The sequence below is a fragment of the Protomyctophum bolini genome, assembly GCF_963924005.1.
Source record: "Protomyctophum bolini genome assembly, chromosome: 22".
NCBI lineage: Eukaryota > Metazoa > Chordata > Actinopteri > Myctophiformes > Myctophidae > Protomyctophum > Protomyctophum bolini.
Window position 1 is genome coordinate 14002064 of NC_137883.1, and position 27710 is coordinate 14029773.

A 27710-nucleotide genomic window follows, 5' to 3' on the forward strand; every position below is an offset into this window, starting at 1 on the left:
GAGTCGGTCGGACCCACGGTTCTCCAGAACCACCACAAAAGGCTCTGGTCAGGCCTGCCAGTATGCCTAATGAGGCCAACTCCTTTCACCTGTGCAATTTCCAGCCTCTGCCTCAGCCAATTGAGGCTCAACCAATCAGGCTCTGCCAGTGGGCCGAATTGATTGCCAAGTACACTTTTCACAGTCAGTTTGAAGTCTTCACACACAGATCTCTATGTGGGACACCAGCTGACAGTTAAAACAGGTGCTATGACAACGTATATCATTAGGTTCCCAAGTTGCATCGTTCCCAAGTAGGCCAGTGGCCGACTGCGACGGGCACGTACAGGTCTAGTTATCAAAAATGGTGCAAACCCTTGTGTTGAGCAAGACACAACGCCAGCTACAAGTAGTCAGTAGTTTTTCCACAAAGAAACAGACCAATGCTTGCACTTGCAGTTATCTAAAGGCTTGGTTTATTGGTTCAGAACAATATTATCATTCCAGTGAAAGTCACATCAAGTAAGTAATAGCAAAGTGCCTGGAAAAGTGCATGGCCAAATTAAACGGTGCAAAAAACGCCATGCGTGTCTATAAGCATTATCAGAAGTTATGCTGTTTGTGTCTATTGAAAACGTGTGCTGGTTTAGATTTTACAAATGGTTCTGATAGAAATCAAGAGGGTTCAGAACTTTTGCAAATTCTCTTTGATTTGGAATATAGAGCTAAGCCATGGAATGTAAAGTTGATGAAAAAACAAAAAACATAAAAAAGGCAATTTAATTCAAGTAGGTTCTCTTCAAGTCATGTCATTTGGACAAAACGGTAAAAATTGAGATTTATACCAATGAAAATATTTTAAAATGCACAACAAAGTAACAAACTTAAGTATAAAAACATTAAATAAAAACAATGTCAATGACAATGTTTACTCAAAACGGAAATGGCAGTTTTATTTTTCAGGTGGATCGGATGTCTGCTAGATAGTTATTTATCATTCATGTTTAAACTGAAACATTATAACACTACATTGTCAACCTGAAAATGGCCAATAAAACATTTAATATTAAATAGTGATTACAAAAGTAAACGACTGTACAAATCTGTGTATTACTAAAATATACTCCAAAGATTGTGATATCTTTCCAACATATAAAAAATATCCCCGAGTAATAATAAGTAATATGTATCAAAAGATACCATGGACTTTTTTTTTTACAATCTATAATACAGAGGACTGAAAAACAATCTGTGCTGCATATAAAACTATTGCTTAATTTATACTTAGTTGCATGCCAATGATGCAAGACGGAAATAGCAGATCTACAAGCTCACAACATGTCGCATTGTGACGTGTTGTGAGCTTGTAGAGTGACGCATGATCAACACACAACACCTGCGCACAACTAAGCAAAAATCATCCACACCAAGCATCATAACTATAACCATATCTTTTAAAACACTGGTTCCCAAAAAAATACATTCCCCCAAAAAGCTAAAATTTTCATTCATTAATACAGAAGTAAATGATTTTTCATAAATTAGAAAAGTTAGTTTAAGAAGATAGCCGATCTACAAGCTCATAAACGCGCTGCGAAGTGGCACGTTGTGAGCTTGTAGATCTTCTATTTTCAGTAGTTTCGGTCACGGGCTAAAAAGTTTGGGAACCACTGGTTTAAAACATTATTCTAACTCAAGTGGATGGCAGATAATAAATTAGAGCCCGTTTCTGCCTGAGGGCAGTGGGGAAAACATTGGGTTTCTGCTCTATACGTAAACTAAAGTGTCTTGAGACAACTTGTTATTTGGCACAATAATACTTTTTAATTTAATTAGTGGCAGTGGATGCTCACTCAACGATCATTATAGTTAAGAGTCATCGTGCTCGGTGGGGATGGCCAAAACGCAGTACGTAGAACATAACGTAGAAAAGACAGACAGACAGACAGAGCTATACGTTGGCGGAGGAGCGCAGAACGTGGAATCTCTTCAGAGTCATGCGGATGGAACCCAGCTCACGGTTTACTCTCTCCAGACGATTCTCTAAGGCCACCTGTGGAAGCATTGTCCGTTTAAGATGGAACAATTAAGCCACCTAGCTTTATTTTAGGAAAGGCTAAGGCAAAGGCTAAATTTATGTAATTTAGATAGCATATTATGTAGACATAGCACTCTATATGCGCTACTGTATGCCAAATTGAAGTGGACTCGGCCCCAGACTAAAAAACGTCTGGGTTTCCGAGACTACTGCAAATGCAATCTGGGAACTCATCTGCAAAAAAGAAGGAAAAATGTTTCCTATTCATTTGCCTCTGGAGGCATCGCCCAATTTCCTGTGAGAGCGGATGTCGGCAGTACACACTCCTTCAGCCCTCCTCTACCAGTGGTGCAGAATAGAACAAAGAGATAGCTAGTAGAATACTCCCCACTTCCTTTTTTCTAATCCCACTATTTTGCATTTTTTCACACAGTGTCAATTATCTAATGTAATCCTGGGCGCTATACTTCCTCTGCCAACCTGGGGAGAGCAACAGACTGACATGTTTCCTTCAATGCATGAGGAGTCCAAGCCTCTTCTTTTCACCTGACAGGGGGGGGGTTCCCCAGTTGGACGTATCATGTGGAAGGAACGTTTTATTCCAACCAATTCCTTTCCCCTCCATCAGGCCAGGGGGAGGCAGTTTAGAGACCAGGATTACTGCATGTTTTCTGTGAGGGTACCTACCGTAGGGGACATGGGGAGAACATGCCAACCCCACTTAGGGCACTGATGACACGGACAGAACACGCCTCCAGCATTTACCGCGCCCCCAGCGGGAATCGAACCCAACTTTTCTAGCTGTGAGGTGACAGCGCTACCAGCTGTGCCACTTTTGGTGTGGTTTTTGTCACATTATATGTATATATAGTATATATGCACATCACATAGGTGAAATTCTTCCTCTGCATTTTACCCAACCTATAACTAGGAGCAGTGATTTCATTTACCCATCCTATAACAACTAGGAGTAGTAAGCAGTCATTCTACGGCACTCTGGGAACAATTATGAGTTAAGAATCTTGCTCAGGAACACACATCGTACCTGGGACAACCAGGTGCCTCCTGCTCCCCAGGTGGGCTCACTAACCACTCAACTATGGTCGCCCCTTGTGTTAAATTCATAAACTACACAGTGAAATCTATGGTGTTAAAATGATACTTTGAGTTATAGTTAGGATGCGTGTGTGTGTGTGTGTGTGTGTGTGTGTGTGTGTGTGTGTGTGTGTGTGTGTGTGTGTGTGTGTGCGTGCGTGTGTGCGTGTTCTTTTGGGCACATTGCGGAGGCACAGCGGTGACAGGAGCGCAAAAATGAATTATCTGACGAATATGTGTTTAATTTTGAAGTAGGCTATTTAAACGAGATGAAGAAAGTCCCCACTCGGATCCCCACACAGTGACAGCGCTCCATACACAAACAGACAATATTCTGTACACTGCAGTGTTTTTAATGTTTCCTTAAGCAATTGATTAATGTGCTCGTCTGACCATATTTGCACTGCTTAAAATATGCCCTCTGTCTCCAACTGTGTTTACTCCTCATGCTCACATTTAATTTCCTTTATTTGATGCAGACTGCATTCACACCTGCAGTCAATCAAAGTCAGGTGCGCTTGGAAGCGAAGCGAAACCCCTGTTTTCTTTGGCGAACTAGAATGCGATTGTGTTTGATCCGCATCAGAAAGGCGACCTTAGTCATCATAGGTTAGTTTTTATTTGGTTTTTCTCAGTGAAAAAAGTTTTAGTCAACGAAGTCAACACTACCCATTATAACGACAACTCTGAAGTCTGAATCTGTCTTGAGACGATTGCAAATGTGAGCATTCCCCTGAGCTCTTACCTCATCTAAGCGGGTCTGTAAACTCACTCTGCTTCCAGCCCCTGGGATCCGGCTCAGAGCTGCTTCAATCTGTTCAGCACACACAGGACAGATAATGTCGTTGCTGTCGGGCACAAACATCAACTTGACGTAACATCTTTTCGAAATTGAATGCTCCCGACCCACCATTTCCCAAATGGTGGGTCGGGACCTATTTGTGGGTCACAGACCAATTTGTATGGGTCACGACTCGAGTATGTTTAGATGTTTTTAGTCGACGAAAACAACACTGGTATGGAATTCTTTATTTGTACACTCTCAGTGTTAATGGGGGTCTTTGGCCTAATAAAATTAAATATCCAAAAATTGGACGGCAGTAATAACTCTTAAGGCTCATACATACTCCAGTTTTAGGTGATTAGGTTATCACCTAAAACTGGAGATAATGAGTCGAGGCCATCATACTAGCGGTGATGTCCTTAAGCATAAACCCCACCTCCCTCTGGTTCAGATACTAAACCCCACCTGTGCATGCAAAACCAAGGGGACCGCCCACCCAACTTCTAGACCAATCAGTGAACGAGGTGATAGCCCAGAGTGGAAGCGCTTGTCGGACAGTAAAAACAAAGAGATGTGCCAGGGTCCGCGGTGATGGCTGATAGTTTTCTAACCTTTAGAAAACTATACCGCGGTGATAAGCTATCACCTCAAACAGGAGCATGAATAGGCCTTTACCTGCAGCTTCTCCTGTGTGAGCTCATCCAGCAGCCTCTCAGCATCAGCCAGCGAGTGGAGTCTGGCCGGGAGGAGCAACTCCTCACATGAGTCCAGCAGCTCCCGTCCACTGCCCAGCACCACCCCCTGGTGGGCTGACACCACAATGACACGTAGGGCCGTTTAAAAAAAAAAAAAAACAGTGTCAGTCATAATAGATTGTGAAAGGCCTACGGTGCCTACCTGCCCCCTGCTCAACCCAGCCCAGCTGGGAGTTGGTGTCAGTGGGGTTGACACTGCCAGAGAAGTCAGCTGATGAACTGCACGACTGAAGCAAGTCTGCATGGGGAGGAAAGGCCACAATCTTACATTCATGCTATATATAATATATTCCTGTTGATTGTGTGTGTGTGTGTGTGTGTGTGTGTGTGTGTGTGTGTGTGGCACTCAGAGTGTACAAATGGAACCAAATGGACCATAACAGGTCCATTTGGTTCCATATGTACTCTCTCAGAGTTAAGTTGACATTGATTTTACGATATAAAAATTATAATAAATCGACGTCCCAGATATAAATGGCATTAACTGGGGGTCAGTAGCCTATGCATGTCAAACTGGACATCCTTCAAATTAAAATGATGAGAATCACTGCTAGAGCACTGCCATATCTTTTCAAATGGGGTCTTGCCCTGAAAATGAATTAATTTCAAGAGTGAAAGATCTATAAGGGTCCATTTGGTTACCAACTCTCCATCATTTAGCTGGGGGCCACCTCAAGGACCACTGGTGGTCCCCGGACTACTGGTTGAGAACCACAGTTCTACATCTATTCTAAGCTTAATACATTTATTAATTTTTCTTTTTTAAATTGCACGCATGGACTCGGCCCCCAGCCGAGCTGGTACCCTAGTTAAAATACGGTATGTCCCTTGAGGAAAATGAATTGGGGAACCCTGACATACAGTGTATAAATTAAAACTGTAATAATATAGAGGCTGTATGCGCATGCGGGAACTGAGTGGCAAAAGTGGCCTTGACAGCCCTGAGCCCATACATCCAAAAAGGAAAGTCCTATCTGATTGTATTAAACGACGTTAAACTCACTTTGTCACTTGATTTGCCACTCACTTTATGCATGCACATACCCTCTATACTTTGTGGCATTCAGCACGTTTCAAGCCAAGCAGCTGGCCTGTGATTCCACAGGGCTAAAAAAAGCACACGGCAGATACTCAAGAGACTGAGCAAGAGTTCTCACCACAGCGATAAATAACAGTCCAATCGGCATAAAAATGAAAACGTGCATTTGAAGTAATTCCGCCTAGGTTTAAAGTAAAGAAACGTGGAAACCCACTCCAGCAGACTGCCTCAACGACCGCAACGTTTCGGCCATCCAGCCTTATTCTTTGACTGAGAAAGGGAATGAACTACAGTACATTACCTTCATCTTTTCTTGATGCTGTAAAGTGGAGTCTCTTCCTGGGGCTGGCACTGTGGAATGAATGACGTCTCTGATCTAGTGGCACATCTAACCTGCAGAAAGAGATATGACATGATATCGTTGCTGTAGGGCTGAAACCTATCATCTCCATATTGGAACTTTTTAGCGACCGTACTGACGACCTTAGTGGACACTTTTTGAGTGGTGCAACCACTCCATTAAGTAGCCATGTGTGTCTGTCCCTGGCTGGCTAGCCTGGGGTGCTTTCTATGGCATAGGCAGCTCCCGGCAGGATCCGCCAGGAGAATCTAGACGCAGCTGCGTGACATAAGACTAATTAATTAGAGCGACAGAGAGAGAGAGGAGTGTGTGTGTGTGTGTGTGTGTGTGTGTGTGTGTGTGTACGTCAATTTAACAATGGTGCAGATGATCAGGAATCAGCAGAGAGTGACCGACGTTTGCAGTACTGTATGCAGAATTGAAGTGGACTTTTTTTCTCCCTGGAAATAAAAACGTCTGGGTTTCCGAGGCTACTGGCTGGCTGTTTCTGTCCCTGGCTGGGTTTGTCCGAGCACGAAAATTGCGTTTGGTTGGTTTTCACAACCAAGTGTCATTGTTGCACAGCCTAACACACACATGATGATTTCGGGTGTGACGTGGTCTCAGGTTTGGGTCTCTGGTGAGGAGACAGGCAGCAGAGTTTGCGAATACCGGTACTGTAGTTTGTAGTGTCCAATGTTAGCAACACTATGAGAGGCTCACCTTTTCTGCAGGTGTTGCTGTCTTGGCAGCTGTCCAAGTGCAGTGGAGTAGTTCTCCGTGGGACAACGTTTGGGACTGGATCTTGCAGACAGAGGCATAAGTAGAGTTTCTCTCTTGGCTGCCAAACAGAAACCAAAGGAAAAATGACATTAAAAAACAAGTAGCTTATTTTTATCATTCTAAAGCCTAGTTCAGACCTAAGGTTTGCGACGAGCCGAGGTGAAACCACTGCAACGTTCTAGAACGGTTTCATCGCGTTGAACTACGCATAATAAAACGTTAGAAATCAAGATGAAATACCATTGTGCCCAATACCTGTGCTACTGTATCATCGTATTAGAATCACAGCCAGGTAGGGGTAACTGAACAAATCCATTTAGTGTAATTGACCATTTGAGATTCCGCCGGTCGTTAAATTAATGGGAATGTATTAGGAATGTGACAAAAACAAAAGGGAGAAAATCACTCCGTTAAGTGGTTAAGACTAATCAATATAGGTGATTATAAAGATGTAATTTGTTTCACATCAGATTCATTGATATAACAAAAACAAATCACACCCATGTGAAGTGAGGGGCGCTCTTATCATCTTATCATCTCATCTGGACAGTCACAATTTGCGTCCTCACTTTTCTATAGTGGATATTTTTGTCTCCATGTCTTCATATATGGAGACGGACATATATGGAGTGTGTCACGAGGCGTGATGTCACGCCTGAACTTCTGAACAGAGAGTGAGAGAGATGCGGGGGGGTTACATACTCGGAGTAGCTGGAGGCAGGCTGTGATGATGCGGGGGTAAAGACGACGATCTGTGGCCTTCTGGAGACAGGCTCCGCTGGGGTCTCAGGAGCGCTGCTGAAGAAACGTTATAATAGTTAACGAAAACTAACGAACTAAACAAACTAAAATTGAAAAAAAAAATAACAATAATCTGTTAACTGAACTAAATGACTATAGTTACTGGTACGATAAAAAGAAGAAAAAGAACTACAGGTACACACAATAATATTGTGTGTTTACAAAACGAACTGAAATTATAGAAAATAAAATAGTTTTTCTCGTCACCAAAGTGAATATATATATCTTTTTATCTTTTGTTGAGTTTTTATTACACAATAGGCCTACTTACTTTACTTTACTAAACTAAAACGAACACTAAAAACTGTGTCTAAAAAATGTAATAGGGAAAAAACAAGCAAACCCGCTGTAAAACACAAATTAAAACTAACTGAATTAGAAGAAGAAGAAAAAAGTAAAAACAAACTACAACTAAACTATTATAACCTTGCGCTGAAGCCCTCTCTGGAGAGAGGCTCCTCTGGGGTTTCAGGGGTGCCGCTGAAGCCCTCTCCGGAGAGAGGATCCTCTGGGGTCTCAGGGGCGTCGCTGAAGCCCTCTCTGGTCCATCGTGACGACACCTGACCGCTCTGGTCGCTCCTTGCTCGGGTCCAGCGCTTCCTCTAACGAGCTCGTCCACGTAGGCGTCCGCTCCCACTGCCGCCTGCTCCTGGATGGGCTCCTTGTGCTTGCGTTCCACAAGGCCCACCGTGGTCCTCTGGCTGCCCCCCCCTGCGGAGAGAAGACCCACACAGATTGTAGACGAGGTCTTATAAACCTGAGGCCGATTCTACAAAATGTCTTCTGAAAAACGTATTGTTACTATGTCAGCAGTGAACGTAAACGCAGCAATTCCACATGAGGGTTTAGGCTGGACTTGTACTTAGCGAATCAAGAATAGCCAATCTAATAAGCTGCCCAACGTGAGCCTGAGGTCTTTATTAGTTTTTTTTGTTTTGTCCGTGTGAGACGCTGCACGTAACAAAGTATATCAAGTCCTTTAGTTGATGAGATCATAATGGATAAGTGGTGTTTGGATCCCAGCCCATTAATGGGGGTAGAGGAAGTGCTCTTACAGGGGGCTCGGCTCTGCGTGGACCTGGTCTCCTCCAGCTCTATCAGAGCCCTCAGCATGGGGGTCTGGTTGCTGGATCTGTCTCTCTTTCCGGCCTCTCTGAGCCCGCAACCACCACCACCGTGTTCCTGAGGATGACTCTGCAGTTTGTCTGGTGGCGATGAACACCTGCAGAATGGCAGGTTGGTGGATTAATCATTGTGTCCGGACAGTGTTCAGTGGATCGAGCTTGCAGATCTAAACTTGCAGTAACTAAGTACATTACAGTACACTTTTTTAATACTTTATACGTCTGCTCCACTACATCTCACAGCTTCTTTTTTTTACCCCGCTACAGTTATTTGAACACTTTAGTTCAATGCTCTTCAGTTTAATTTAAATGCTCACACCTAAAAGAAAAAGCTCTAGATCTAAAAGATCTACAAGCTCACAATAATATCTCAATTGTACACATTGTGAGCTTGTAGATCGGCTAGTTTCCAACACTGTCTGAAACGTTACTGAAACATTACCTCCTATTGCTGCCACCCCCCGATGAGTCCACCAAGCCTCCTGAGCCAGCTGATTGGTCACATTGCAGATATGGTGACCTCCTGTAGCCGTTCGATTGGTTAGTCTGAGCGAACGGCGACCTCCTGCCACTCTCTGATTGGTCGGTTAGTCGACGAGGAGACCTCAGACCGCCGGCGGGGTCTGCCTCCGTCTGGTGTTTGCTTGGGGACTGTAGCAAGTCAGGGTGGTGGAAAAGACTGGCGACAAGTTAAAAATACTTTATTGTCCAATACGCAACATTGCTAATTACAAAATAATAATGATGTACACCTACAGCAAAATATACTTTTTTATAATGACAAAGTAGTGTCACCCAATAGCACAGTAGCTACGACGAGACTGGATCGTATTATATACTGCATCATATTATAATTAATTCCCATGAATTTAAACTGCTTGAATACATTTTTGACTGTAAATGTTTGTATGGTCAAGTTGTAATGTGCAATTTGTTAACACACTATGTAAAATGTATTATTCTAGTATGTTCTACATACTAACCAGGTGAAGAAATCACAGATTGAGGACTTTATATGAAATATCCAACACCGAAGTTGCTTCTGAACATACAGTAATTGCTAGTTTGGCCACTTAAAATGCTCTAATCTTAATATAATATCTGAAAATACAAGCTCTCAATGCGTTGAAAGCTTGTAGGTCGGCTATTTTCACTGTGAAACATGCTTTCATAGAACGACAGAAGATATGCTGGCTTCTATGGAATCCAAATGACTGAGAACTTTAATCCATACAGGAGGTGAATATACATTTTGACATCCTTGATGCTTACCCGGCCCCAGAGGGCTTTGTGCTGTTATGAGGGGCGTGGTGGCGTGATCTGGCCTGGTTCTCATGCTCCAGCTGTTTGATCTGAGACTCCAGCTTGGAGATCACCCTGAGAATACAACAGAACCGCCAGATTAACACTCATCACGTTTCATTATCACCCCGAGAACAGAACAACCAGATTAACACTAAGAACAGAACAACCAGATTAACACTCATCACGTTTCATTAGGGGCTGCAGGCTTCACCTCGAGAGCATCAGTGCACCCCGTTACTTTTGCAAATCGACTCACTTTTTATTTTATTCAAACTTTCCGTTCCGTTTTGGCAACTTATACAAACACTATTAACACATATTTTTTACAACTGTTTATTTTTTTGTATTTTCATTCTTTCAGCCGTTTAGAAAAAAGCTTTGAACTTAAAACTAAGCAGAATCTAAAAATAAATAAAAAGCATAAATCAAGATACACATATATATTATATATATTATATAACATTTTTGACTCACCTTTTCAATTCCGATATCTGGTCAATGGCCCGGTGATGCTTGTCCTCTGCCGATACTAGGCTGTTCTGTTGGGTACAGGTGCAGTGAACAACATAAAGAGTGAACATCCACATAATGTGTGCCTTTTACAACAGGATTATGTTTGAATTACGGTAGTTCATTTCTGACCTTTGTATGAAATACAATTACTCCATCAATATTAACAACAATAATAATTGCGACCGCAAGTCGCATTTACTATGAAAACATACATTTCCCATCAGTTAGTTAGTTTGTCACCCCCAGGCATGAGCCTATATGGTCAGCGTCTCTACATCTGACCTCAAACCCTTATGTCAGAACAGGTCAGCTCCATATGGAGATCTAAGGGTGGCAGAGGGGGCAGTATCTTGAGTGTACAGGGTTTGATGAGAGCCCAGGTAGGGTCGGGCCTTAATTTTCGGGCCTGTTGAGAACTCTAGTTTTCGCCGGCTGCCGGGCGCGGCTGCACTAATAACTTTGGAGCAGGCCAGTCTAGAGTTTAAAACGGACAGGTATCAGTCAAAAGGGAGACATCGAAGGAAGGATGAATGGGGAAGGATCAACATAAGGAATGTCCATATATGACCATGCCTGGGGGGACTAACAAACTAACTAACTGACTGACGGGAAATGTACGTTTTCATAGTAAATGCGACCTGTGCTCGCAATAAATTATTGAATAGTTACCTTAACCCCCCCATGGACTTTCTTCAGAGAGTCATACTCCCCCAGCAGCTGAGAAAAGCAGATATTTTATTCAAACTTAGTTTTAAGTTCTGAGTTATAATGGCCTATAAGAAAGAGATATAGGCTTAAATAGTCCCAACTGCACTTTTTCCACTTCCATCGTTTGGGAATGTCCAAATGTTTCCACATTTTGGATTATGATAAACTTTCATTACTTTTATGAGTTAACATTACACCGTCTCCATCTTTATTTATTTTAAATGATGTGTCCCAGCTACAACAAAACGGTACTCGCATGCGCGTCGTCTTTGCCGATTTAACAGCGTCTAAGAAGATGGTTGCTACGTGCTACGTGGTGGAAACCTCCTCATACTTGAACATTTGCCAATGGGCTCTAACCTTTTAAGATATAGTTTACCTAGAAATGTCAACGGCGAGATAGCTCACTAGTTTTGCATGGGGTCATCATCCCTATGTTCCCCAGGTTCTATGTTCTACAGGTTCTATGTTCCCCACTTACCTTAGGGTTTAAGTTTCTGGTTTAAGGACTTCAGTGTTTTGTACTATACAATTGTATGTATAAGTACAGAACAAAGAATGTTTGTTTTTGCCATCTTTGTTGAAGAGTCTGAGCAATTATGTTTTAGTTTAGTTTATGCCAGTGTTAATTTTTAGTTGGCTAAGGGCCGATTCATACTCCTATTTTACCGCTGTAGTGCCGAAATTATTTCGGCTCGTCCGAAATTTTTAGTAGCACCAAAGAGCCGAATTTAGGACGGTACCCACCCCCCGAACCTCAAATGACATCAAATTGTAGGCTCTACAGAGCCGAACCGACTTTTTTCGCCTCTAAAATAGAGTATGAATCCTACCTCCTAAGACTTGATAGTTTAAGTAGCCTAGGCAGGCCTAAAGTTCAATGGATTGTTCAAAGACTGAGCTTAAATCAGAATTTGCTACTAAAAGTAACACACTTAAGACTAAGTTGCTAAAATAATTTTAGTCTTACTAGAATTACTAGGTTAGGGTTAGGTTTATTCTAAGTTGGGAACAAAGAACCTTTTTTGCATGGTGGGGAACATAGAACCTGACATAGGTACGCTCCCTTTTGCACCAGTCTTGCTCAAATTTAGAAATGAGATCTCATTGTGTCTGAATCTAGATTGTGATCTTTTTTTCGATTAATTGTGCAGCACTATTAGGAGACCAGCAAAGCAGACTCACATCCTGCAGCATCTTGTACTCCCGCTCCCTCCTGACCTCCTTGTCCCGGGCTTCCCTGCAGGAAGGGATGGACCACATGAAAACCACATGTTACGGTTATTGTGGCAATTTTTTGTAATAATTACAATTATTATCAAAATGTAACTTTTATTTAGCATTTGAACACCCAGCATCCCTATTCAGGGGAGGGGGGGGACGTTAGCCAAAGATAGGCTATTTGTGGTGAATCGATTTTTGTAGAGTGAAATAAGAGCATACCATATACTTTACAGAGAATTTGCAGCTCAACAAAAGCCCATTCATCCTAGTCAATGACGGAGGACAATTTCACGATACATTAAAATCTCTGCGATATGATTACTACGAGTGTTTTTTTTGTATCAGGATAAGCGTGACAACGATCGTCGTCCCATCCCTACCGGCAGGCGGCCTGCGCCGCCTCCTCCAGCTGGCGGACGCGGCTCTCCAGGCGGGCGGCCGAGGCCTCCCTCTCTGCGCCGGACCGCTTGCTTTCCTCCAGGCGCTGCTGCAGGGATTTAACCGTGGCCACCGCCACGGCGTAGCGCTCCGGCCATTCCACCTGGCAAGGAGGAGACGTCACGTAAACCACTCTCATTGACTGAAAAATAGTGGATATCTAAAGTGATATTCTGTCCAAAACAGAACTCATTCTGATCATTATCTACATAACAAAGAGATTAGAATGCCACAGGCCTTGTACAATGTACATCCCAAATAAAATAGTAAAATTGTCCAAGGATCTAGAACATTGTTACCAGTTTCTTTTCCAGTGTGAAATTCTTGCCCTCTAGTTCCTGGATATGACTGGCAGCTTCAGCCAGAGCTCGCTCTAAATGCTCACACCTAGAAGGAGAAAAATAATTGACACTTCACCATACCAAAATAGCTGATCTACAAGCTCACAACGTATCTCAATGTGATACGTTGTGAGCTTGTAGATCAGCAATATTTTTTTAGCCACCATCACACAACGTCTTTATAGCCAGGAATTCATGCCCAAACAGACACCTTTCTCGGAGGGCCTGGTTGCTCTTCTCCAGGTCTTGGGGCAGGTCTCTGAGGTTGAGCTTTTCTCGGAGGGTTTGGATCTCAGACTCATAATAAGCCCTCAGATCATCCACGTGTCTGTAGTGCTTCTCTCTAAGGTTCTGCCTCAGCCTACGAGGAGAGAGAGAGAGAGAGACAGAGAGAGAAAGAGGGGGGGTGGATGGATGGATAAGAAAATGACTTTTGCAGGAATAGACAGTGGTGGAAAAAGTACTCACTGTCACTTATTTTACTTAAGTGAAAGTATCCATACTGCAATGTAGATATCTCTGCTGTCTGGAAGAAACCACCTAACTCCAAAATGTTCCCTTTTCAGGAAATTAAGAAAACCTTATATTTTGAAAACAAAGCAATACTGCCACATCAAAGTTGGTGTTGTGACTTATATATTGTCAATTACTTGCATAAGAGTGTTGAGGTGGTGGAGTTAGTTGCTTTAGCAGACAGTTTGAGGGTCCAATGGAGTTAAGAGGTTTAGTCCAAAGCGGTTTTTTTACTACTTTCCATTGGTTCAATATCTTGGAAACGACACACAGACGTAAAGGGTGATCATAATGTTCAATAGCACTGATTTGCAGAATGACCCGTTTCAAAAGTTCTCAAATGGCATAAGGTGGTTATAAGAGGCTTGCTACATTACACTCACAGAGAAAGGGCAACAGGATCTCCCGATAGCGAAGACCTCTCCATGTGCTGACTGGGGCCAGAGATGGACTTCAGCTTCAGCGTGCTGGTGAGACTGCCCTCCTCCTCGCTGACCCTGGCCGTAAAGGAACAGGGGGTCTGGTCCTTGTCCCGGGAAGCGGACTGCTGCGACGGGTGTGACCAAGGGCTCTGCACCTTGGTAGCGGACAAGGTTAATACAGTTAACTAAAACTAAATAAAAAAACTAAATTGCATTTTTTTTAAAACACACATTTTCGTTAAATGAACTAAATAAAAACTACAATCAAAAACGATAACTAGCTGGAACTGTATTGTGTGTTTACAAGGGTACAGGCTTTACTTCCGACACTATTATTGGTCCGACAGTCATTAGACCGACAACCTACCTCAAACCCTAACCTAACCATAACCGCAAGCACGGTTCGAGCGCTAGTCCGACCACTGTTCCCGCATGTCGGTGTTGTCGGACTAATGCTCCGGAATTACCATCGGATCAATAACTGAATACATTTCCAAATGCTATCGTTTGTTACGTTTTTATTACACAACACTTACCTATTCAATCCTGCACCTGACAAATAACCCAAAGTATAAAAAAAACTAAAACTAAATAGCATTTCCAAAAACAAAAACTAATAATAACTAACTGAATTAGAAGAAAATAAAACATTCAAAAAGAACTAACACTAATCAAAAAAATGGAAAATCCAAAGCTATTTTAAAACCTTGGTAGGGGAGAAGCTGGACATGTTGGAGGAGCAGTCTGTGTCTCCGGGGTTGTTGGCGCTGTCGGGGCTGACAGGGGTCCCGGGGGTCCCGTGCTTCGGGTAGAGGTGATGAGCCGCCTGCGCGGGGAAGGAGGGGCTGCTGACGTTGGAGGGAGACGTGACGCCGGAGGTTCGCTCTGACTGGCGCATGTGAACGGCAGGGTCCAGAGTTAATGCCTGCTGCAATGCAAACAAAAAGAACATGTGCAAGTTATGAGAGCTATGCTGCCTATAAAGAGTCCATTCACTGTACGTGTGTGTATAATGAGAACGATATATCGCTTTGGCTGATATATCAGACATTATTTTACTTTTTGAATGACGTCAGGCAATTATGCCGCTGATGTGTCCCGATTTTTAACCACTTTCAACCTGTTTTGGGCAAAATGTTTTCAAAAATGTCATAAAGTTAATGCTTATTTTGAGTTTGATTGGCTATTTTGGAAAGGATTTCAGTAAGTGGTTAAATAAAATAGAATATATATATTTTTTTCCTTTCTCATGTCTTTCTTTTTTTTTTAACAAAATATCAGTGAAAACATTGGTAATCTGTGGTTTAGTACTCTCTGGCGTGCATTACCTGCGGTGACAAAGGACTGGATGTGCCGGAGCCGTCCCAGTCAGTGTGCTTAGGCTCTGGTTTCTGCTTGTTCTCGTAGATCTGTCTCAGAGACAGCCGAGGCTCTTGAGGTGGAGTCTGTAGGAGATATGACACCAGCGTTTAAGGCTTTGGAAATGACACGTCCATCTATTTCACTCGACGGTTTGGCAGGCAAGTAGCAATCAATTGTTGTTCCTTTTCTGTTGTGGCTTGTTTGATGCAATTAACCGATTCCATGCCACCATTGACACCGGTGCTGTGCCAACAGAATGGCCGAAAAAGGCCACGAAGAAGACCACGTGGGCCGGCTCCGTAAACCGGGAGGAGTAATCGGCCATTTTTGAGCCACCGCGATCACCTTCTCTAGCGTCAGAAGCACAGTAATATGCTAACCGGGACATTGCGATAATTTTTTATTGGGCTCCTAACATCGTCCCTCACCTCATGTCATCGAAATCCAAGAAGTGTTTTCTTTCTCGTAATTGAGGTGATATCACAGTTAACGAGTTAAGACATCCAGTATATGGCATAATCAAAATACACAGTTCTCTCAGAGAACACATGAATAATACTAGTAGTAGTTTTCCATTATTTACACCTACCAGACTCATGGACACCTCCTGCAAAAGGAGGTACGCGCCGCTGTCAAAGCTATCCGGAAGGGGACGATAGATCTCATTCTCATTCAGACGCCAATACGTCAGGCCTGGGAACAAATGAAACACATAGCATCATTTAGCCTAAATTATGTCATGGAACTGCCTAAACAAGTTTCCTAAGATATGTAGAATGTTTTACCAAAAAGGGCCCTATCTTGTGCGATTCAAAATATATTAAAAAAAAAGCCTAATAAGGCATGAGAGTCTTATTAGGCATTTCTTTATATTTTGTAAAAAAAAAATTAAACTACAAAAATGTATTGACCCAAATGACGTCACAGGTAACCTGATAAAGTTTATACGGAATAAATAAAGTCTGGCAATTACTATAGTCTCGTTGCCCACTGGCAACCACACTAGTGAAATAATCGATCTACTGTACATCTACTTCATGTGCTTCAGTCAAATATTTCCAGACCGCTGAACAAATCTGGCCTCTATGGAATGGTGGCAAAAGGAAGCCATTGCTTAACCAGTTTCAACCTGGCATGTCGATTTGGCAAAAATCTCGGATGAGTTTAATCACAAATCATTATGAACTAGATGTTTTCTGAAAGTTTGTTCTGATTCTGAATGTTTATATTCTGTAGGTATTGGGATATTCATTTTGAGAGGAGAAAGAAAAAAAAAGTTTTACAATCTGTAGTTCATCGTACGACTCGGTCGCACTGTGAAAGTAGCTGATCTAAAAGCTCACAACGCACCACGATGCGAAGCGTTGTGAAAATTAATTGCAAGACTTGTGTGCGATAGCACCCTCTTCTGGTCATTAATGGTTAATGTTAACAGGCATGTTCCCTATAAAACAACATTAATATCAGTCCAGTCTTTTCTCTGTCAGTGTGTCATTACCTGACACCTCAGACAGCAGGCTGTCACTCCTCCTCAGGGGAAACACGTTAGAAGAAAGCCCAGTCAGTTGATGCTGCAAGCCAAGACATGACTGGTTGAGACTTCACAAAAATAACCTATCCATTCAACAAGAGTTACTCAATACAGGGGGGTGCTGCAAAAAATAGTTAAATGTCTCAAAATGCACATTAACATGAATCCAACATATTAATAGAAAAGATACTGTTTAAAGGACCACTTCACCAGTTTTCAACTTATCTTCATATAATTGGTCCTCACTAATGTTCATGATAAAATACCACAAATTTTTCTCATAAGAGGGCTGTGGGCAGTTGGTTTTAAAGCAAGATTTATTTTTTATTTTTTATTATTTCAGATGACTAAAATGACATGGAAAAACTACATGAAATTGTATTCAAAAGACTATGACTAAAACTAAACTAACTAATGTGCTGTCAAAATCAACACACGAGTGCAGCCAGTTAGTTGCTATTGAGTTGCAGTGTACCTGGTCCAGTGCGACTGTGGGTCTGTGTGGTTCCCTTGGGCTCAGGGGCTCCTGGTAGTAGTCACACACCTGGGGGGACGTCTGCCCTGCCCTGCCCTTCTTCAGCCTCAGCTTCTGCCTCTGGGCCCAGGAGGTCAAAGGCTGGTTGGCACTGCCAGGCAGGAACAGAATAGAAAAGACAATACATGATTTAACCAATTAAAAGTGATATTTGTGTGTAAAAGCGAATAGATTTTGGTAAAGAATCTAAATCTCTATATTCTGATATTTATCATTGCAGTAGTGTTCAGTAACAGGGGTTTCTCCCAGCTCTTTAGCAAACGCATTTTAATTTGGGTTGAAAGTGGCTAAACTAAAGACCTACCTAGAGTCTCTCTGCTGGCTGGACAACGGGCACGATTCTCCAGTTCCTGGAGTTGACTCGTTAGAAAAGCTCTGCTGGGGTATCGTCCCAGTGACCTCTGGGAGCTCATCCTGGAGGCCGCAGGTCCACTCGGGGTGCTTCCCCTTCCTGGGACTGGCCTCGTGCACGTCCTTGGGAGACAGCGTCTGGCCCAGGCCCGACTCCCACACAGACAGGGTCCCATAGCCGCTGCTCCTGACCGTGGCCAAACGCTCCTCGGTGCCGGGAACAGAGTTTGAGGTCTCCGACGCTCTATCGGGCAGAGGAGGCGAGGGGGAGGTCAAAGGGTAGCGGGCAGGGACACCGGTCAAGTCCTCGGGGGGAGAATGGTCACTGGGGATGACGGTGGCATTGACAGGGGTCGGCTGGCCACTGCCCTGGCGATTCTGGAGTTGAACCAAGGCTTTAATTTCGTCTTGAATCAGCTGTAAAACAAGCATTCCATGTTGCTGTTGGTTTGTTTAATACACATGAATATTGTCTACTAAGTAATTACCAACAACATGGCATTACTAAGATTAAGCTGTTAGCAAGCAGACTGACCTGAATTTGACACTGGTATTGTTCTTGCTGAGCAAGGATTTGCTCTTGGTATTGCTTCTCGACCAGCTGAAAGAGATGCAACCATCGGCCCTGTTCGAGGAAAAATACCAGGTTTCGGTCGACATTGTCAATTATGCATCTGGCAGTGCACTGGTAAGTGTACAATACATGATGTTGTGACAGAGAGAAATCTGACATACAAAAAGACAATGATCAGGGCAGCGAAGCAGGTAGGTGAAAACGTGACACAGGGCAGCATGGTGAGTGCAAAGATGCGTTAGGCGGGAGATGACATTTATAGATGGCACCGTGAAAGCCTGTGGATGTAGCTCATACATCATGCACATCATTATGCAAATCCTGGTCGGTCCATGTGCAGATGACCATGCCAGACCTTAAATCTCCTTTGGGCGTATCTTATTTACTGTATACTTCCTGTGCGCTATGGTAAATTGCATTTATAGCACTTAACCAAAGCACTTTACATAGATTACATTGCATTCACCCATTCACACACAAATTCACACATCGATGGTGGAGGAAACCTTGCAAGGCACCAACCTGCACATCGGGAGCAATTAGGGGGTTCAGAGTCTTGCTCAAGGACACTTCGACACTAACTCAAGGGGAGCCCGGGATAGAACATCTGGCTGCTCTACCGGCCACTCTACCCCTGAGCCACTGCCGCCCCATTACTACCCATTTACTCCTTTCTTGTTATTGTTTTATTACTTTGGCAGTTCACCCTGCCACTGTATTTAAAGGACAACTTTGTTTTATTTTTCAACCTAGGTTCATGTTTTAGGTTGTTATTAGAGAAATTAAGAGTTATTATTATTATTAATTTTGTTTTCATTTCTGGTGATTTTTCTATATTTTTCCTGTTTTGCTATTTTTCAACCGGTGCCTTATGGGAAACACTACTCACGCTGAGTCAAAGTGTGACAATATTACTCTTGAAGCTTATATGCGTCACTCTACTCCCACCGGTATCTGCCCTGTATGTCGTACTGGGGTGCTGCCATGCAACTGAATGACCCTTCTGGGATCAATGAAGGTCTATCTATAATATATCGTTGCTGTCGGGCAGAAACATCTTATCTCCATATTTTACGGGGTTTTTTTTTTTTTTTTTATGAATGCCCTACTGGCCTACTTGATCATACTACAGTGTCACACAAAGGTATCAAATGTAGCAGAAATACAAGCTTGAAAAGCGGCGTGAAGCGATGCATTTTGAGCTTGTCGATCTGCTACTATTGCCATTTCTGAATTCGAATCCTGAAAAGTTTCCACCCGACAGACGATCTCCATATGCCTTACCAAAATACCGGCTGACAAGACGACTCCAATTCTCTAGAAGCATGACAACGATCCAAACATACCGCCGAAATGACACAAGCGTTTCTATGGAAGAAGAAACATGAAAACTATGACCTGGTCAAGTGTACGTGGCCTGCGCTGAATCCAATGGAACATCTGTGGCGTGTCCGCCACCGTCATGTGACCACAATAATAGTGAATATCCACACAAGCATTTTGCCAACTGAGAATGATCCTACTCAAGTGGAGATCTGTCGCTATTTAAATGTAGAGCAGGGGGCATCTATGACAAAAATCAAGGGCACTATGGATGATGGCACAGGGATGAAGGTAGATGCATGGCCAGTGTGTTTTGGTGTGGTGTTCTCCTTTAAGAGGTTCTCCGATCAGTCACCCATCGGTGATCATGCAATTTTCACTCCAAATGACTAGATTGGTGATCGGTGATTGATTTTACACCATTTAAGTGGTATAAAGGTCAATCAGATATATAGTATCATGTCGTTTTGCATCTTTGTGACAGGCCTAAACATTGTCCCCTTCCTCATCACACACACAGGAACAGTTTTGACGTGGGTTTTGACATTTGAAATATTCCAATTTTCCCCTTGCGCACAAGATCGGTATCAAAACAATCGGTGATCGGTTCCAAAAAACCTGATCGGAGCACCTCTACTGGGTTTACACCAGACTATACTATATATAAACCATTTTACACTCCATCATTTCCACAGTTGGAGAGCTGTAATATCTTGGTGTACAACTGTACATGTGCAACTTTAATCACATTAACCATGGTGCTATTTTGGACATTATTGGCAAAACTTTTTAAGATTCTTTGAAAATAGCAGATATACAAGCTCACAACACTCACCAGTACTGTATCTTATGACCAAGGCTTAAGTGTTCACAAGGTACTGTAAGTAAGACTTTTGACTGGAATGTGTTTACATCAATGTTAAATCAAGTGATATCAACCACATTGCAACCACGTAGCACTGTATATCAGTGTTCCAAAAATACTGTCTCCTGAACATTAAACCATCAGCTTAAAGTGTAGTACTGTGTGTTAACAATGTACAAACAAATTTACAATGATTGTGCTTTCAGCTGTGATCCACATGACAAACAAAACGTGATAGCAGAGAGAGAGAGAGGGAGAGAGATGAGGCATGCAAATGCAATTACATGAGATCAATGCCTACGGAAATCAAATCCATCAAAAGGCCTGACTGAACATGCTCTTATAATCTCACAAGAACAGTGCGACATATTATTGAGCCATCTCTATAATAAAAAAGCTTCTCACCTCACAGTCCTTCCAGATCTCGGGGTCCGTCTCCCCACTACTCTGGATCTCCTGCACCAGCACCCTCAGGGTCTCCAAAGGACTGGGATTGATGAACGGAAGGTTTTTCCCCTGTTCAAATGCCTCGTCGGTGCTTAGACAGAGGCTCCTAACAAAGACAGCCATAAACTGTATTTTAGTGTGGTTATGTACACTATCACATGGTTTAAACCATTCAGACCTGAAAGCATTAATTTTAGATCTTAGCTACTGTGTGTAGTGTGTATATACATTTTCTGAAAACGGATAGGATTTAGAAGGCCTTTCATTTTCGCTGTCGGGCAGAAACCTCTTATCTTCATTTTCTTTTCTATTTTTTTGTACAGGAGACTTACAGGAAATGGGGAGAGAGAGATGGGGAGTGACACACAGCAAAGGTCGTCGGGATCGAGAATCGAACCAGCAACACGCTGTCAGGCTGCATTAGCAGCCTATGTGCCCTGAATATGAATCCTGATAAGTAACAGTTTTGGAGTTTCTACCCGACGGAGACGATTTCTAAGAATCGGCCTCAGGTCGTTCTAAGTCATTCTTCAGTCATATGACCAAACCTCAAAAAATAACGCAGATGTACAAGATTCCGTGTTAGAAACAATAACCAGAAGCATAATACAATGGGATATTATTCATTAGAGAAAAACATGGAGAGACAGTGTAGTTAAGACGTAACCAAAGACGACCGATTGTGATGTAATGTTATGATTTATGCTCACATCTGATATATGATATATGATTTATTGTCAGTTCACACTGAAATTTGTCTTGCGACCCAGCAGCCAAGTATGCAGAACACATATACACACATTTGACATAACACAAAGAACAAGACAATTTACATACATAAAGACATGAAGACAAGAGCAATGTCCACCGCCTAGATTACCCCGTGGCTACTACAACTCCTGATTAAGCCTCAAAGTCGACAAAGGACCTCTTTACTCTGAACTTATTGTATGCTGGTACACTATATCTCCTTCCTGAAGGTAGCAAGTAGCAACCTATATTCTCCATACAACACATGCTTCATTGCTTAGTATTAGAGGTGATATTCCTTGCTAACCTTAGGATGCTGTTATCATACGTGGATGTGAACTGAAGTGGTTGTCCAACAATCTTTGAACAAATGTTCAGTTGTTTTAGGGCTGCAGACAAACATCCATACCAGTAGGTACTACAGTACTGATGAACACTCATAATAACAGAAGTGAAGAACAAAAGAAGATTCCGTTTACTAGCACCGAAGGATCTTAGACAGCGAAGGAAGTAGATTCTTTGCTTTGTTTTCTGACACACTGAATCAATCTGATCTTTCCATGACAACAGATGGTCCAATTACTACTCCTAGGTATTTGTACGAACATACCTGGTTGATCGGTTCACCATGAATAGTAATGGGGGATCTGTGTATCTCTGGTGGTGTACCAAAAACAATCTCTTCAATCTCAATCTCCAGGTTTGTATGTACTTGAATTGAAAAGGAAATCACAGACAGAGGGCTAGCATATCCATGATGAATGCATTCATTCTCCAGTGGTTGGTATTAACAAACTGCGGGAGAATGAGTATAGTGTGCAAAAGCCCACAGGGCTGTCATCAGTGGGGAAGGAATAGGTTTGTCTCTGTTGTTGACAAGATGGGCAAGAAGGTTGCAATGTTCAGCTCAAATGTTCTGTCTGCAGTCTGGAGTCTGCACACATGCCTCTGATTAAACCCATTAAAACCAGAAAAGCATCTGTGTCATTTTAGATTTTAGCCACCAGCCTCATAACGTGTTACTTTGTGCCACACTATGAGCTTGTAGATCAGATCTGCATATTTTTTTTTATCTTTAAAGAGAAAACTTTTAGGTCAAATCTTTTCATCTGGGAGTCCCCGGAAAACAAAATATTGTGAGATTAATTGATTCCCCCAGGTCCATTTTGGAACATGTTTTTGATTTTCTGAAAGATTTATTTTTAAAGAAATAGCGCAGATAAACTTTCTACAAGCTCACAACACATTGTGATTCGGCACGCTGTGAGCTTGTAGACTGGCTATTTGCGCTAAGAATCATACATACTGTACGTGTATGTATGATGTACTGTATGTCAAATTAAGTACTTTGGAACCAAATGACATGCCTTCATTACCCAGTTACAGAGCCATTGGCCCATTTCATTTTGGACTGAAGACATCCAACTCTGGCACATTTTAAGGCTTGTTCCACGCTCTAGACTAGAGTCTAGAGTACTGCAGTTGGCATTGAACACAATGTTCCAGCCGGCAAGGAATGTTTTTGTTTTTTTATGCTATATTTCAGATAGGTCTGTGTGCAGAGCAGGGTTTCTCAAAGTAGGCGTCAGTGGGGCCTTAGAATACTTTGATAATATTTGGAATTTATCAATGCCACTTGCACTTTGCTTGGTGCGTTGTTTTTCTGTATACAATACACCAATCTCGTCACCAAATATAGCAGATCTACAAGCTCACATGTTACATACAAGTTTGTTGCTGTCAGGCAGAAACCTCTTATCTACATTTTTTAACTTTCGTAAATTAACGCCCTACAATACATGATCAGCTTCACACAAAACTAAAGCACCAAAAGTAGCAGATCTACAAGCTCGAAACACATTTCGACTTTCGAGCTTGTAGATCTGCTACTTTTGCCGTATTTGAATTTTAATCCTGGTAAATAACAGTAACAAGGGGGGTGGGGTGGGGGTTCCAGGGGGTCCCCAGCCAAAGTAGTTGAGATAGCATCACAATCATTTTGACTTCCAAGCTCACAGCGTGTCACTTCGTGCCGCATTGCAAGTTTGCACATCTGCTATTTTGGAAATTATTCTAAATAATTTAGAATAGGTTTTTTATATATATAAATCTTCTCGTCTGGGCGCAAAACATTTTCAAAATGAGATGTAGGTCCACGCGGCCAAATAAATGATCCTTGTCATTAAAAGGTTTGAGAAGCACTGGGTTATAAACTGACATGCCCCCCCCTCGGCATCTGCCACTTGAATTAAGGTGACTTGATTGATTTGATGTCAACATCAAGAAGGGCCTGTCAGCTCACTTCACGGTTTCTACAGTAGGCAATTCCATGATGTGAGACTTTGGTCCTCATTCACAAAGGAGAAATACGCCGCAGTGTAACTGATGCGTAAACAGATGCGTAATGATATCGTATTAATCCGTCCTCTCAACCTACGTTGAGAGGACGTGTTATTCAGGAAACCTGGTGTACCGGTAATCACTTAATTTGTGCGGATCGCTGAGTGTATCCTTTCCGCATTTTTCCCCAAGCGATTCGGCTGGTGTCGCCTGGTTAGATGGAACATCCACTGCAGTGATTGATTCCCTGCCCTGCACTGTTGGATTTGGAAAGCAAATATATGGACATGCATGGACACAGGACATATTTTCTTAATTTTTTTTCTTGTGGGATTAATTCGTTTTTGGACTAAAGGCTATATTTCATCCGATCCAACTTGTTTCCTCAGAGTTGGCTATTCTGTGTGGCGTCCGCATGTGATCAATATACATATTATAAATGAATGGAGGCAGATATAGGTGCTTGCAGCAAAGGCATTTAGGCCTGGCTACGTGAAACTTTAATTGGCTGAGTCTCTGTCAACATATGCTGATCAACGAGTTACAGTGTTAATACTAATCATCAGCCTTTCTTGTCTGTCTGTCTGTCATGTTTGTGAACAAGCGCGGGTGGAGGTGAGCTGGCTTAAATTCCTTAAAACTATGATATGACTGGCCGACTTTCAAACACGCTGATGCCATTCATTCAGTATAGGCTAATGTGGTCTTCTGTTTTTTATATAGGGCTAATTAGCCCTAGTGACATGTCTGTGGCTGTCCGGGCTCACCGTGCCGTTATATTAATTTTCCAATGTGAATTTCACCCAGATTGGACTCGGTTCAAAAGTGGTTCTCAAGTCAAAGAAGGGTGGACACCCCTGCTGTATGGTACCTGATCTTGTTGCATGCTGGCGTGATGTCCAGCGCGTCTACGGGTGTCAGTGAGGTCGGGATGTGTCCGTCCTCTGGCCCAGCGAGCCCAGAGGCCGATGTCCCCTCCGAGGACACCAGAGAGGTCTCGCTCTCCTTCAGGCATGCAAACAGGCCCAAGGTGAAAAAGGTGACAGTGTGCGGGGCCAACGCTGTGCCACGGGCAAAACCGCGGCGCAAATCTTTTAAGCGTTTATCGGTACTAAACCCACTTTGGGGGGGGGGGGGGGTGTCATGGGGGACAGTATATACTACACTGTACTAGCCCTCCTCCCGGCCTGTGTGTCTGTGTGTTAGGCTGTGCAACAGTGACACTTGGTGGTGAACAAATGCTATAACGCTATGTTTCGTGCTCGGACACAGCCAGGGACCCAGGGACACAGCCAGGGACAGACCCAGTGACACAGGGGCAGCCAGGGACAGACCCAGTGACACAGGGACAGCCAGGGACAGACCCAGTGACACAGGGACACAGCCAGGGACACATCCAGGGACAGACCCAGTGACACAGGGACAGCCAGGGACAGACCCAGTGACACAGGGACAGCCAGGGACAGACCCAGTGACACAGCCAGGGACACATCCAGGGACAGACCCAGTGACACAGGGACAGCCAGGGACAGACCCAGTGACACAGGGACAGCCAGGGACAGACCCAGTGACACAGGGACACAGCCAGGGACACAGCCAGGGACAGCCAGGGACAGACCCAGTGACACAGGGACACAGCCAGGGACAGACCCAGTGACACAGGGACAGCCAGGGACAGACCCAGTGACACAGGGACACAGCCAGGGACACAGCCAGGGACAGCCAGGGACAGACCCAGTGACACAGGGACACAGCCAGGGACAGACCCAGTGACACAGGGACAGCGAGGGACAGACCCAGTGACACAGGGACAGCCAGGGACAGACCCAGTGACACAGGGACACAGCCAGGGACACAGCCAGGGACAGACCCAGTGACACAGGGACACAGCCAGGGACACAGCCAGACCCAGTGACACAGGGACAGCCAGGGACAGACCTAGTGACACAGGGACAGCCAGGGACAGACCTAGTGACACAGGGACAGCCAGGGACAGACCCAATGACACAGTGACACAGCCAGGGACAGACCCAGTGACACAGGCACACAGCCAGGAACAGACCCAGTGACACAGGGACACAGGGACACCGCCAGGGACACAGGGACCCAGCCAGGGACAGACACAGGGACACATACTGTAGCTGTCTATAGTGTGGTTGAGTGGCTGCACCACTCAAAAATGACAGATGATTATTTACTAAATCAGTACAAATCTAGTCAGTATTGAGCAAGATGTTAACATTCATGTCCTGATAGTCATAGAACAATTAATTTACTCCAACAGGAGCACTAGCCCCTCGAGGAGCACTAGCCCCTCCTATATTCAGTAGATTTGTGTCCTAAATGCCATTGACAATGAATGAATTGTCATATATCGGCTATTTTTGTCCTACACAATCCTACACATTCATTGTCACAAAAATGACAATGAATGGATGATGTATGATGATAAGGGTCACTTCACACAGGTGTGATTTAAAGAAAGAAACTGGTCCAGCACTCACACTCCCATCTCAAAATCCCTTACAGTTACACTCTTCACATCATGTAAAATAGAAAATTATATTCACTGGCAAAATAATGAATTATAATACAAATAAAATGTTTTGGGATGGTTTAGTCAACAGGGTCAGTTTACTTCATTATTTTAGCCTTAATAGTCAATTTAAGACATGTAGAGTAACATCCTCTCCTTATTCAACAGTTGAGCTGCATGTTTTCGTTTTTAATATATCCATTTAGTATAAGCCCTGGCACGCACGCACGCACGCACACACACACACACACACACACACACACACACACACACGCGCGCGCGCGTGCTTTATTTATTTACTCATACGCATGCATGCACACACACGAGCACACAGACAGACACACACACACACACACACAGCGAGAGAAACTGACGCCGGCGCGTCCACACCACAGACAGTATAACGCAAAGTGCTAACGTTGCTAATGCTAACTGTAGCAGCTAAACTAATGGATCGACTGGCGAGTCACAGACAGTGTGTCAAAATTCATGCCGAGTCCACACAAACAGGTTTTTTTTCCGCGGAGCGACCAGCGGCTGCGCACATCATGCCGCCCAGATGCAAGCAGAAATATCGCTCAGAATCATTAGTGACTCACGAGAGTAGTCTGTCAGATAATTCTCCGGGCAGCGAGCTCGGGCTTCACAGACCCCCTCACCCCCCCCAAACATTTTTTTAACGGATTTGCATGAATCACACAGGTCCTATATTTGGGATAAAAACGGCGATTTTCGCCGAAAAGCTACACTTTTGCATGTCTGCTCCTTACCCCCATCTCCGTTAGGACCGACGTGGCAGTGGCTCAAGGCCCCCACCGAGCTGGACACATCCTCAGAGATACTGTCATCTGTGGACATGCTTAAGGGCCCATGGAGAGAAGATCACTCTGACAC

At 43.4% G+C, this 27710-nt stretch overlaps 1 protein-coding gene across 1 annotated transcript; it reads right to left on the bottom strand.

The window, feature by feature from the left end:
- Nucleotides 1-432: 432 nt before the first annotated feature.
- mphosph9 (M-phase phosphoprotein 9) lies at nucleotides 433-27710 on the bottom strand. The gene is made up of 28 exons (XM_080756108.1): nucleotides 27587-27710; nucleotides 25152-25285; nucleotides 21149-21296; nucleotides 18517-18606; nucleotides 17935-18398; nucleotides 17571-17721; nucleotides 17063-17135; nucleotides 16154-16257; nucleotides 15531-15647; nucleotides 14909-15130; nucleotides 14164-14357; nucleotides 13479-13628; nucleotides 13226-13313; nucleotides 12869-13029; nucleotides 12450-12504; nucleotides 11226-11273; nucleotides 10518-10582; nucleotides 10011-10115; nucleotides 9181-9417; nucleotides 8670-8836; nucleotides 8041-8325; nucleotides 7516-7611; nucleotides 6754-6871; nucleotides 5992-6083; nucleotides 4794-4889; nucleotides 4572-4705; nucleotides 3858-3926; nucleotides 433-2032 (listed from the first exon to the last, which is right to left on the bottom strand). The coding sequence occupies exons 1-28, from the start codon at nucleotides 27590-27592 to the stop codon at nucleotides 1931-1933; spliced, it is 3771 nt and encodes a 1256-aa protein (XP_080612234.1). The 5' UTR covers nucleotides 27593-27710; the 3' UTR covers nucleotides 433-1930.

Bases quoted from the DNA above. Each gene is read 5' to 3' on its own strand.
- mphosph9 (XM_080756108.1), bottom strand. The intron at 6,872-7,515 runs GTATGTAACCCC...TCTGTTTGGCAG, and splicing joins CCTGCCTCCAGCTACTCCGA to CCAAGAGAGAAACTCTACTT. The intron at 4,706-4,793 runs GTAGGCACCGTA...TTGTGGTGTCAG, and splicing joins CTGGGTTGAGCAGGGGGCAG to CCCACCAGGGGGTGGTGCTG.